Raw genomic sequence first — 13,026 nt, forward strand, 5'->3', positions numbered from 1 at the left:
CATAACAAACGATTTGTGCCCATACTGACAAAACAGACAGTAAAAAGAAAGGGAAAAGAGTTACCAAAGTAAATCGAGTATCGTTCCTCTCCAAGGTCTCCCTGTCCTGGCCCCTGAACCTCTTTCAAACGAGCACTGAAACCTGTTAGAATATATTGTGATGAAGGTAAGTTGCTCCATGTTCTCAGGTAGTAAAGATGTTCTGTTATCTGTTTTACCTCCATCAGTGCTGAAAAGATGCTGTGAACACACCTGTTCAACAAATAACACAGATCTGTTTATTCTGTTCTTCACACTCCCTATTATGTTTCACTTGGCTTATGAGAATCAAGGAAGTTTAATACCAGTAGTTGCAAGCAGTGACCAAAACATTACAGGCAAATGAACATCATCCATAATGTCCATGACCAGTTTCCCTATTACAGTCTTCATTATAATTCTTGTTAGACACAGTGAGGAACCAGTTCATTAAAGTTCCTCAAGCAAATTTTCAGCACTGTGGGTTCTATCACAGCTTTTAAAAGAAAAAGTGCTGTTTGTTGTTTCCCTTTTTATCCCCAGTTTTCTGGGAGCATGTCCATGATTAATGGATAAGGGAACTCATAAAATCCAGTTGGAGAACAGAGTCAGCTGCTTAGCAGGTCCCCAATCCACATGATCCAGGGGAAAATCTGAATTTATTCAGTGCTTAATTGCACCTTGTAAAAGGTAATGATGCTGCAATTCCAATTCTGCCTTGGGCGCTTCTTGGGAAACCAGGATAAGCCAGAGGGGCATAGGTGTGAAAGAAAGAGCCAGTCGTATGTTAGCAGCAAACCAGCCACTTTGGCACATGCTTTTGAAGCCTGAAGTGATGGGGCAGGGGGAGGAAGCAACTGGAAATGGGGTTTAATTGCCAGTGGGAAAAAGAAGGTTGGAGGTGGGCTTGAGTGGAATTGTGTCAAGTGGATAGAGGTCAGTTTTGTTGCACAGACTGTGAGAGAAACTGTGCTTTTTGATGAAGGGCTTCAAGATCACAGTTAATTTGAAACAGGGCATTGTCCATATCATCATGTCCTTTTAAAGGTCTGTAATCTGTACTTAGGCTTTTTAACAAATCCAAAGAGTTTTCCAGCTATAATTAGCAGACTTGTATGCAAGTATAAATACATGGACCAGTAGCACAGCCAACCGTGTGGGATGATTCCAAAGGTTTATTTTTTCAGACTTGTTGCAGAGCAAGTATGCCACATCCTTGAGATCTCTTTTATGAGGAACTCAATGTTGAAAAGGTGCCTGAGGCAAAGACTTGCCATAAATTTAATCTTCATCTGTTTAATGTGGTTGCTGTATGTTTACTGAAAACATCTGTATTCAGTAAACTAAGCGAACCCTGTGTTGCCTCAGCAACTCCAAACTGCAGAATTAACATGCAGCTTTGAAGAAGGGTGGTGTTTTACTACTTTGTTTCGACAAATGCATAATTATTTTGCAACTTTGGGAGACTAAGTCCTATTTTTGGCTGTACAGGACTGTGGCCTGTTGAAGCACAACAGTGCTTCTGTGTGCCAGTGCTCCAGTTGTAAAAGGTAGGCAGTGCTGCCCATGTTTTTCAGGGTGCTGTACAGACTTGTTAATTTATTTTAAACCTAGTTTGGAAGAAAACATGACTGTAATCTTACAAGGTGAAAAGGCTTTATTTCATTTTTATTCTGTTACCTCTTAGCAATACATGTCTGTGTCCTTCTCTAAGCACATCAGCTTCACATTGCACTGAGTCTGTTCTCACTTCTCTCCAACTCTGAGTGCTCTGCCATGAGTATTACAAACATTTTTCTCTCCCCTGAGCACTGCCATAGAAAACCCATTGTCCTCTCCCAGACATTCCTGTGTGACAGTTATTGCCACTACTTAGGTGGAGTAGTGAGGTGGAAAAGGGGCAGGGGAGGCCTGATCAAACAGCCTCAAAGAATGGACAAGAGGAAGAGGCAAAGCTTCTCCTCTGGAGGGTGTTGGGAGCTTGGCCTACAGCAGCCTGCACATCATTATGTCAGTGTTGCACAAAGCTTTCTCTGTGTCCCTGTGTATGCTTTCCTGCTTTGTCTCAGTGTGCAGCTTGTACAGATGGCAAATGAACAGCAGTTGGTTGTTGAATTTGCTGCATGATTTAGCTTAAATAACTAAAGGCACATTTTACCCTGATGGCTGCTCTGTTCTTGGTAAGTTTGGGTAGTGGTGCGATGCTGGTGATGGAGCAGCATTGCTGCTGAGGGCAGGGCACACCTGGGGCTGGAGCCCCATCCTGCCAACTCCAAATGCTCAGGAGAGGCTCTGGATGCCCCACCTTTGCCCCCTCTCCCAGCACATGGGGGGTGAGTTATGCAGGGGAGGTGTGCAGTTCTGAGCATGGCCTGGAAGAAATGATGCTCTCGTCCCAGTTATTCCAGACTTCATATTATTACTGAAAGGTGCATATGGAAAACAAACCCAGAGATTAAATTCCTGCCTTTAGTGGGGAGGGGAACAAACTTGGACCTGCCAAAGTAAGTGGGATTAGTGGCTGCATGAAACCACTCACAAATACTGACTCCATCCCACATGAACAATACATTTTGTGGTATCTTTTCTTTGAATCTTACCAGGTTTGAGAGAACAATATATTGACCACAATTTGTGGTAGATTCAAAGTAGGGTCAAACAGTGCACTGTGTGAATGGGATTCTTAGCTGTTCTGCTGAGGGATGAGTCAAATACAGTCAGTACCAAAGCACATGGAGGGGAAGGCAGTGCTACCATTGTGTACTGTTAATTACTGTGGTGCTGCTGGCACAAGCTGGGCTGGGTGAGGCCAGTTAACCTGGTCTAACATGTTGTTAACCCAATTCCTGAGCAAATGGTAGGTGTGTGCTGCTCCCTGTTGTTTTCTCTTCCTGTCTAAAATGTATATTCTTACATATTCATCCACCCTCAAAAAGAGATGTGCAGAGGACCAAAATAAAATCACTTGGTTTGTGCAGACATTGCTGTGCCTTTCCAAAGGCTGCTTGGAAAGTTCACTGGCACAAAGCCTGTGTGTGAACTTTGCTCAGTGTGATGGAACCAGCAAAAGGTGTTGTACTGGCCTGGTGCTGTGCTACCCCTCCAGCAGCCTGCATGTGTTGTGATGTGTTGCTGTTGTTCCCTGCTGTCCCCAGGGGGTACCAGCAGCAGGATGCCCATGAGTTCATGCGGTACCTGTTGGACCATCTCCACCTGGAGCTCCAGGGCGGCTTCAACGGCGTCTCACGCTCAGTGATTGTGCAGGAAAATTCCAACCTGTCTGCAAGCAACAAGTGCTGCATGTAAGAAGGGTTTAATGTCTTCAGAACCTTTGTGTGGGTCTGCATGTGGTGGTCCTGAAATTCCAGACTGGGGGTTCCTCGGATTGGGTTTCCTGCAGTGCCTCTGTGATGTGAGGAATGGCAAGGCTGCAGGTGATGGAGGAGGAGCATCCTCTAGGATGTGTGTGCTTGCAAAAGGAAGTGTCCCAGGTCAGCAGTTTCTAGGTGTGAGTGAGCTTAGAACATTTTAATCATAAGGTTAATGGATGGGCTGCATGTTACAGAAGCAAAGAGGGTGGCCAAGTGTTTGGGTGTTTGACTTGTCAGCAAAGCTCCTGGATTAAGGAACTGAGCAATGCAATCAGTTTTCCTGCACCTGATCTTGCTGTATTTGCATATCACTTAACAGTTAAAGCTGTTGCTTTTTTTTCTGGGTAATTTTGATTTTCATGTTCCTGTGTACTTGGAAACAGAAGTGTCATTTGTGTGTTTCACTCCTCTTTCTGTACTTCTCAAAATACTGTTGTTTCTGAATTCTGTCCCAGCTGTGTTTTCTCTCAGACTGTCACAGAGAGAAAACCTTTTAATTTGCTTCTGGAAGGAACATAAGTCAGTTCAGCCTGCACATTTGTCCCTAACTCGTTGATTTCTTACATAAAAATTGAGTGGGTTTTCCCTTCCTGTGCTGATTAGGACACAGTAACAGGCCTGAGACAGGCAGGGGTTTATAGATGCTTCATCTGGGAAAGCCTGGATTGCAGACTATGCTCTTTACTGCATTTATGTTGCATTACTGATGCTTAAAAATCCCACAAAATAATCTTATAATATTGTAGAATTGATATGTATTTGAAAACGAAACCACTTTTGTCAGCATTTTGAATGTCAAAATGCAGGGAGAATTTAAACTTTGCTCACCCATGTACTGTAATTCTGTCTGTCTGGATGCCTGGGGAGGTGGAGCAAGTTGTGCTCTGTGAGCAAAGTAAGGTCACATGCACTGAAACGCCTCCAGTAAAGTCTTAACTGTGCTGCCAGTGCTCCCTTCTCGTGCACCAGTGTGTTTGGGGAGCTGTTTGCTCCTGCTCCAGCAGAGTTCAGATGAGCTGGAAAGACACAGGAGGGGAGTGCAGGTCAGGAACAGGTTTCTGTAGTGTCAGATCTGCACCGCCAACCAGCAAGCTCAGGAGTTGTATAATAATGTAACTTAAATTTAGTTGGGGTATTTTTAAATTGGAGTATGAGAAGCAGACCCGTTACATAACCTGCTACAAAAATGAAGTAGGAGAGTAGTGAAAACTTAGAGAACAGTGATGGTGTTGTTTGTCAGTCTTAATGCAGCTTGAGCTGTCTTTGGCACTGAAGTGCACAAATGTGCTTGAGGAATCAAAAGTACTTGTAACAAAGAGTATCAAATTCAAACAAAAATATGCTTGATCTACCTAGGAGGGAAGAATTCTTGTTTCAGACACAGCCTTAATCAGTGTTAAAATACTGTACTTCTGTGGGCATCAGGTACAGCTCCACTATAGAAATGCAACCAACTGGAATACCTGAAACACTCAAAGTCTGAGCATCTGCTTAGAGCACACACAGTTCACCCTTCCTTTAGGTACAGGATGATGCCAGAGTAGTGTGGCCACTCAGTAGCTGTTGTGTAGCCACTGAGTGGCTGCCTGTGCAGCTCTGGGTGTGTGACCTGCCTGGTGGGTGCCCTCAGCCCCTGCTACCCACACACAAACAGCTTGGCCAGCAGTGGGAGGTGTAAACATGCAGCAGGTCCTGGAAACTGAGCTCACACATCCTGACTGACTGCACCTCTCTGATGTGGTTTGTCTAGAAATGGAGCCTCTACTGTTGTCACAGCCATTTTTGGAGGCATTCTTCAAAATGAAGTCAACTGCCTAATATGTGGGACTGAATCAAGGAAGTTTGACCCATTCCTAGGTAAGGTGCCTCTTGCTTTCAAAATCCCCTGGGACTCAGGGCACAAAAGAAATCTGGGGCTGGAGATATTTAAATGTCACATGACTGAACCAGAGTTTCAGCCTGGAAGGACCAAGGCATTGTTTTATTCCCATTTGATTGATTTGTGTTTTAATCTTTGTTTTCCTAGACCTTTCGCTAGATATTCCAAGTCAGTTCAGAAGCAAACGTACTAAAAACCAGGACAGTGGACCAATGTGCACGCTACGAGGTGAGGGGCTGGGGCATGGGTACATCACCAGGGCTCAGAGGGCACCTCAGAGGGGCAGCTGTCACCTGGGCTCATCTGGTGCCATCTTGGTTCCCAGCATTCTGCGGGAGAAAGTGCCAGAATCATTTTCCATGTCAGCCTTACCCCAGTCACTGTGTCATAACACTGCCACGGTAAAGTGGGGCCCAGAATTGCTTCAGGAGGGCAGTCAGACACCAAGGAGGGTTCCAGCAGAGCTCCTTCTCTCCAGTCAGAGTATTTCCAGTGGCTCTGAGCCTTTCCAGCCACCTCCCCTGCATTGCTGCCTGTGGCACAGGCAAGGCTCAATGCTCAGAGCCATGTGGCCCTTGCCCGCAGGAGGGGTGGCCCTTGCCCACAGGAGGGGTGGGCCTGGGTTCTGCTGCTTGAGCAACATCAATGCCATCCAGCAGGTTGGGCATCAGGGCTCCTGCCAACCACTTACAGTGTGTTAAATCTTACACATTTGTGAATGTATTCGGTGCAGATTGTGAAATACTAAACAAAACCCAACTGTTGGCTCTGTTTGTCTTGTATCTAAAGCCAAATTAACTTTAGAAGTTAAATATTATTTGTTAGAACATTGTGTAGCTTTGTTTGAAAACAGTTGTGCTGAATGTTATGCAGAATTTTGTTTGAAAGGTGGAGATTTTGTGAATGCCTTTTTTTTTGTCTTAAACTACTTACATCTGTTTTCAGGACCAGGAAGGCTGCAGGTTACAACATGGTATTAAAAAACATTATTACCCAGGTTTTTGCTGCACAAGTAGATATACTAAAATGAGTGCAGCAGATGTGCACACCTTTGTGCTGTATTTGTTACAAAAATCACTTGATGTCATCTGGTCTCGGGTTTCTTTGTGTGGTTGTGTCAGGTTTTCTGTATCTTGTTCTTTTTTAGATTGTCTTCGCAGTTTTACAGACCTGGAAGAACTTGATGAGACAGAGCTGTACATGTGTCACAAGTGCAAAAAGAAACAGAAGTCCACCAAAAAATTCTGGATTCAGAAACTACCAAAGGTTTGTATAAGCACAAAAAGTGATGGTGTGACAATATAGCAAATGAAATAATGGCTGACCCAAGAGCTGCCCCTGGCACTGAGGCTGAGCCCTTCTGTCCCTGTGCACTGTAGGTGCTCTGCTTACACTTGAAACGCTTTCACTGGACAGCATATCTGAGAAACAAGGTGGACACATATGTGGAGTTTCCATTACGAGGCCTAGACATGAAATGCTACTTGCTAGAGGTAAGTAGCCTTCCCAACACTCTGTGCACAAGTTTGTTCCATGGCATGTATGACAAATTCCAGTAGGTGCTCTTGAGGTTTGAAGATTTTTCTGTTTTTCCAACCACAGCCTGAAAACAGTGGCCCAGAAAGTTGCCTGTATGACCTGGTGGCTGTGGTTGTGCATCATGGCTCGGGGTAAGTACAAGGAGTCAGCCTGTGTTGGCGCAGACCTCCTCCCACTGAACTACATGCAGAGTTAATGAAGGCTTTGCTATTCCTAGAGAATGTATTTTAACTGGTGAAAATAAGCAGTAATTTATAAATTGGCATGGAACTTAGTTTAAATTAACTTCAGCCAGATCTACACAGTTACTCCTGTGGATGCCCGTGGGCAGTCTCTGGGGTTAGTAACTAGAAGTGTGAGATGGAATGAAAACAGTCTAGTTCCTCCAGGAATGGAAAGCCCCAAACCAAGATAATAAATCAGGGGGCCTTCTAGAAGCTGATACCTCATTTTGAGATTCTTAGTACAAAACAGCAAGCGCCTTTGTGCTAAAGAAGTGTGTGTGCATGTTTGGAACAGCTGCAGCCCTGGGATGGGCACTGTGGGGCCAGTTACCCACCATGACCCTTCCTCCTCATCCTGCCCCAGGGCTGCCTAGTGCTCATGTTTTGAAGTAAAATTGGTGGGTGTTTAACTTTCCCCACCCTGGACAGATCTGTTGAGGGTAACAGTAGTAGGGACAAGACTGCTGTTGAACCTGAGAGAAACATGTTCTGTTGTTTAGGCAGTCACTCTGTGGTGAGCTGTGAAGGGAGTTTTCTGAAAGGAATTAAACCCATCACAACCTTGCTGATACCTGAATTTAAATCTTAGTTCTGTCCAGAAAGCCCCTCCCTTTGCCTTCTCCTGAGAAAGGGTCTGAACTCTTGGCATTTGACTCCTGAAGGCAGCCCATGAGGCAACACAGGGCATTGATTGGTGCTTCAGAATTGTAAAAAACCTACAGCAGAGAAAAGAGGAACTTGAAAAATTGTCGTCTTCATCTTCTGGGATTAGTTTGTGCTTCTGATTATAATAGTTAGACAATGTGAGTCTCTCTGGGGAAGATTTCTGAAAACAGCACAGTGAGTTTTTTATAACTAATGCTTGAATTATAACAGATAATGGACTTGATTTCCACAAGAGCAAATATGGAAGTTGAGTGTTGCAAGAATCCTTGCACAAAACCTAATGCTTTTATATAAAACCCCTTTAAACTCATCCCAGTAAGCAATGATATTACTTAACATAAAATTGTAATTTGGAGAACTTAGAGTCCCACAGCTCAAGCAGGGAGGCATCTTCCCAGTGCTGAGGGGGCTGCCAGTGCCTGCGTCCCCCTGGCTCCTAGCACTGTGTTAGCCCTGGCACACAGTGGGGCAGGGTGGGCTGCACTGTCCCCTGTTAGCTCCCCCCCGGAGGTGCCCTGTCCCCTGTTAGCTCCCCCCCGGAGGTGCCCTGTCCCCTGTTAGCTCCCCCCCGGAGGTGCCCTGTCCCCTGTTAGCTCCCCCCCGGAGGTGCCCTGTCCCCTGTTAGCTCCCCCCCGGAGGTGCCCTGTCCCCTGTTAGCTCCCCCCCGGAGGTGCCCTGTCCCCTGTTAGCTCCCCCCCGGAGGTGCCCTGTCCCCTGTTAGCTCCCCCCCGGAGGTGCCCTGTCCCCTGTTAGCTCCCCCCTGGAGGTGCCCTGTCCCCTGTTAGCTCCCCCCTGGAGGTGCCCTGTCCCCTGTTAGCTCCCCCTTGGAGGTGCCATGTCCCTTGACTGTCTGTCTGCCCTGGAGATGCCATGTCCCCCTGACTGTCATTCCCACCTGGAGGTGCCATGTCACCCTGACTGTCTGTCCCCCCGCCCCGGAGGTGCTGTGTCCCCCTGTCTGTCCTGCCCTGGAGCTGCCATGTCCCCCAGACTGTCATTTCCCCTTGGAGGTGCCATGTCCCTCTGGCTGTCATTCCACCCTGGAGGTGCCATGTGCGCCCTGACTGTTGTCTCTCCCCACCTGGAGGTTCCATGTCCCCGCCTGTCATTGCCCCTGGAGACGCCATGTCCCCTGGCTGTTGTCTGTCCCCACGCAGTGACACTCTGTTCCCTCCCAATCTCTCTCCCAGTGACACCCCATCCCCTGCCAGTCTGCCCCCCTCAGTGAATGCCCTGTCCCCCCTGGGTGACACCAGTACCCTGCCTGTCCCCCCGGTGACACCAGTCCCTGCTGTGTCTCCGCAGGGTGGGCTCTGGTCACTACACGGCGTACGCGGCACACGAGGGGCGCTGGTTCCACTTCAATGACAGCACGGTGACACTGACGGACGAGGACACGGTGGGCAAGGCCAAGGCGTACATTCTGTTCTACGTGGAGCGCCAGCCCCGGCCTGGCCCCGACAAGCTCTGACACCTCCTGCTCAGCCTCACCCACCCAGTCCACAGGACTAAACATTTCCATTTCTCCATAAATACTTGATCCAAGACTTATTAATTTCATTGTGCACTTTTCAATTTCCTCTTGTGGGTTTTAGTTTTGTTGTGTCAATTGGTAGCATTTGACTTACTGAAATTGGACACAAACTAACATTTTTTTTTTAGTTATACCAGAAAACCTCAGCAGATTTTGATTTGCTGCTTTAGTTGTGATAATTTTTATATATAGTTTCATGAAATAGTTATTTGGCTTTTTTATATTAATATTTTCAGTTCTCACTATCTAAAGGCACATTTACATCCCAGAAGCTTTCTGTCCTCCTTACAAGCAAGATAAATGTGCTTCTGAAGAGCAATACACCTTCATGCTGTTCTAGTGCTGTCACCTAGATATGAATCAGTCTCTTTCCATCAAGGCATTGTTTGCAGGTACCATTTTCCCTCGTGCGAAACCTAAACAGCGACCTCTGACCAATCGTTCTTTGTCTGCAGAAGAGAGGAGGTGTGGCATCGTTAAATAGCCCAGGTAATTGCTGCTATTCTGGTGTGTATTCAGGCTGCTGACTTTCAGGAATCGTCGTAAATAAACAGTTGGTTCAGTTGTATCAATACTGCCAGTTAATTCAACTATTCCTCACATGTGGTCTACCCTCCACCCACTTCAAATTTAAAACAATTATCTTAAAATTACCTGTCTAAATGGTGTTAAGATGTCGTGGTTTTTTAACTGAACCAAATTTGCATTAGACAGCCCTTGTTTTAGACTGTCATCTTGAAATTTCACTCACTTGCTTGAAACCTTGGGAGATTCCCTGGCAGTCTGACCCAGCCCTCCTTCCTGTGGGAATGGGGGTGCAGCTTGGGGGCTGGGAGGAGTCTTGGGGCTAAATGTAGCTCTGCTATGTGCCTGCAGTTCAGGGGAGACAAAGGAGGCAGGTGGTGTTCAAGTGCTTTGCAGGAATTGTTTCATTAAGGGAAGATGCTGTTCCTGCCAGCAGAGCTGTGTGAGGGAGGGCACAGCCAAGCCTGCAGCTGCAGGAGGATACACGCAGGCCCGGGGGGCAGCTTAGTTCAGCCTCCAGGTGAACTCTGGAGGGGTGATACAGTTTCTAAAACTTGGCTGTGTAATGGAGAAAGACTCATGCAAAAAAACAGTCCAGATTTTAGCTGTACTGCTGTTCTGAAGTCTGGAGGTCAGTAAGATGAAAGAAGGTGGAGAGCAAAACCACTCCTGCAGAAGCCAGGAGTCTGACATGGTATCTGGAATTTGCCAAATGCTGCATTTCAGGTCCCTTCCCCAGCCCAGCCCCCTGTGCCAAGCCAGGAGCAGGCACTCCTGAAGGGGCTCCCAAGGGGAGAGTAAGAGTAGAATATACTTGATGGAGAGTCACCATCAAACAGCCCCTTTTGGCTGAGTCCCCAGTAAAATACAGTAGTCTGAAAACACACAAGAACTCCAAATGTGATATTACCCCCTTTACTTAATGGTTCTGGAAGACCTGGTAGTGTGGCTGTGCTCAGCCTCTGCTGGCTGTGCCAGGGCCAGCAAGCAGTCAGGTGTTTGGGACTGTTGTTCTTGAGAGCTTTTCCACAGCATCTTAAACCAGGAAAGGGAGAAATTGGCTTCCTATGGAACTGCAGAAAGCATGCAGCACAGCTAATAGTGTGCACAGGTTAGAATTACAGAATTATTTGATCCACAGTGACATACAGAAGGATGTCTTTTAATTAAGCTGAACAGCAAATAGAACTATTCATTGCTTTAAATTGTCGATAGTTTGTCACCTTCCGTTTCTCCCTTTCCGTGCAGCCAGAGCCTTTCTTCTCCCCACTGAGAACAGGTCACTGGTGTTACCACCCTCCCTGCTCCCAGCAGCAGGGGAGGGGCACAGAGCCCACCCACAGCTGCATTTTGTCTGCAAGCTGCTTGCCTGGAGTCTTTTAGGCTTCTCCCTCTGACAAGGCCCAGAGCTGTGAGCCAGCAGCAATCCAACCTGCAGTGGTCAGGTGTGTCCAGTGTTCCTGTAAAACAGTGATGTAAATGTGCCTTTCTGTATTCTTAGAAATTTAAATTTGTAACCTTTGGCCACATTCACTTAATCAGCTTCTCCTTTTTTTGGATCAGAGGTCTGTTCTCACCTGAGCCTTTCTTTTCAGTCCCCTGCCCTGGGACAGGGCTGTCTCTGTGGCCCTGGCACAGGATGCCCTCACAGTGGGCAGGAGCTGCTGAGCACTCAGCCATATGCTCTGCTGCAACAAGGACAGTGTAAATCCTTTCTTAATTTAACTTTCTCCCACTGCAAACCCAGATGGACGGTATGAACAGTTTGTTGTGGCAACACAAGTATTTCTCTTCCTGGTGGAGAACTTTGCTTATCCACTGTATTCTCTTCAGTGTGGTGTCAAAAAAAAGTAACTGAGCACTGAACCAGTAACATATACTGCACCTGGCCTAGTATTACATTTTTAACCTTACTTGTATATCCTATATTTATCTACTAGCTTGTGGGGGGGATATCTCTTTCATTTAAGCCAAATGTTTCTTTTCTACTTACTGCTGATCATAGTACACACTAGGCTGGCAAGAATTTTTCTTCTTGCTTGTGACTGCTCTGCAAGCAGCAACTGCTCTCTACAGTTCAAAGACTTGCATATTTTTCACCAAAATGTGTCCCATCAAAGGTTGTCTTTTTGTTAGTAATTGTTTAGCCACGTCTACAACTGGAGACGAGGTTTGTGTCAAACAGAACTGCAACTGTCCACTCTCAGAGGTCAGCCAGAGAGTTCAAACTGAGACAGGCAGGGACAGTGCACTTGGATCAAACCAGGAGGCTGTTTGTCAGGATTCGACTGCATCCCTGGAAAGTGTAACACGTGGTGTTCCAAAGTTTCCCCACCAATGTTTCATTACTGCTGTGTCTGTGTCTTACTGATGAGGTCATTGGCACCTGATTCCAATGTGCTTTAGATCTCCTCAAGTACTGTAGTGCCATAGTTGTAATTGTTTACCATTAAACTCTTGTGTGTAATTTCAGTGAGGAGTTACTGACTGTGCTCATCTTGTGTGTTTCTGGAGCATTTCCAGGATGAATGTGAATTATATCTCATCACACAGTGTGTTTATGCAAATGTGCCATTAAAGTTGTCTCCTTTCCTTAGAACATGAACCTGCTCTTGTCCTTCTCCAGCCTTGCAGAGCATCAGTGTCAGTCCTTTGAACGCAGAGGGCAGAGTATGGCACCTTCTTGTGGGGAGAACACAATAAAGCACTGAGGTGTTCCTATGTAACACCTCTACCAAACTTTGCATCTGAACCCAAAGAGGAGCTGCCATTCCATTTTAAAGGACCTTGTCACCCAGCTGCTGTTAATTTTTATGTCAAATTGTGGTGCATCCACTCTGTCTGGCAGGAGTCCAGCTGAGCACTGCTGACCTTGTCACTCAGCTTTGCTGCCTTTGGGTTTTGTTATTTGGGTTTGGTTGGAGTTTTTTAACAGTATTTTTTTCAGTAATGTTCCTCTGTGTGTAACAACTCTGAGCAGTCTCAACTGTTCAAACCTGCTCAAAAATGAAAGTTCTTACAAGTGAAAGTTGAAAATGCAGATTTGAGAATCAAGAAAACACCTGCTGGCACAGCATTTTAGCTGCTGCTCTCCAGTCACTGCCTGACCTGGTATGTGAAATCCTGTCCCTCATGGCACTGTCCAGAGCCTGTTTCTGAGCAGGGGGAACAGGAATTTCCTCCTCATTTCAAGGAAAAGATTCAATGGCAGAGGATATGAAACAAAAAACCCTGGCACTTGTTAAACACAGCTGACTGTACGTAGCAGAA

The 13,026-nt window shown here is 46.2% G+C and overlaps 1 protein-coding gene across 5 annotated transcripts in view; it reads left to right on the top strand.

Moving 5' to 3' along the window:
- Positions 1-12,228, top strand: part of USP3 (ubiquitin specific peptidase 3) — a 48,416-nt gene extending 36,188 nt beyond the window's left edge. For all 5 annotated transcript variants that reach the window (XM_071568813.1, XM_071568816.1, XM_071568815.1 and 2 more), the window contains exons 9-15: positions 3,174-3,320; positions 5,140-5,246; positions 5,416-5,496; positions 6,416-6,534; positions 6,648-6,761; positions 6,871-6,938; positions 9,003-12,228. In XM_071568813.1, the coding sequence (XP_071424914.1) occupies positions 3,174-3,320; positions 5,140-5,246; positions 5,416-5,496; positions 6,416-6,534; positions 6,648-6,761; positions 6,871-6,938; positions 9,003-9,168 (802 nt within the window). In that variant the 3' untranslated portion in view covers positions 9,169-12,228. The remainder of the gene's footprint in view (positions 1-3,173; positions 3,321-5,139; positions 5,247-5,415; positions 5,497-6,415; positions 6,535-6,647; positions 6,762-6,870; positions 6,939-9,002) is intronic.
- Positions 12,229-13,026: the final 798 nt, after the last annotated feature.

The sequence above is a fragment of the Pithys albifrons genome, chromosome 13 (assembly GCF_047495875.1).
Source record: "Pithys albifrons albifrons isolate INPA30051 chromosome 13, PitAlb_v1, whole genome shotgun sequence".
In the NCBI taxonomy this organism is placed as follows: Eukaryota; Metazoa; Chordata; class Aves; order Passeriformes; family Thamnophilidae; genus Pithys; species Pithys albifrons.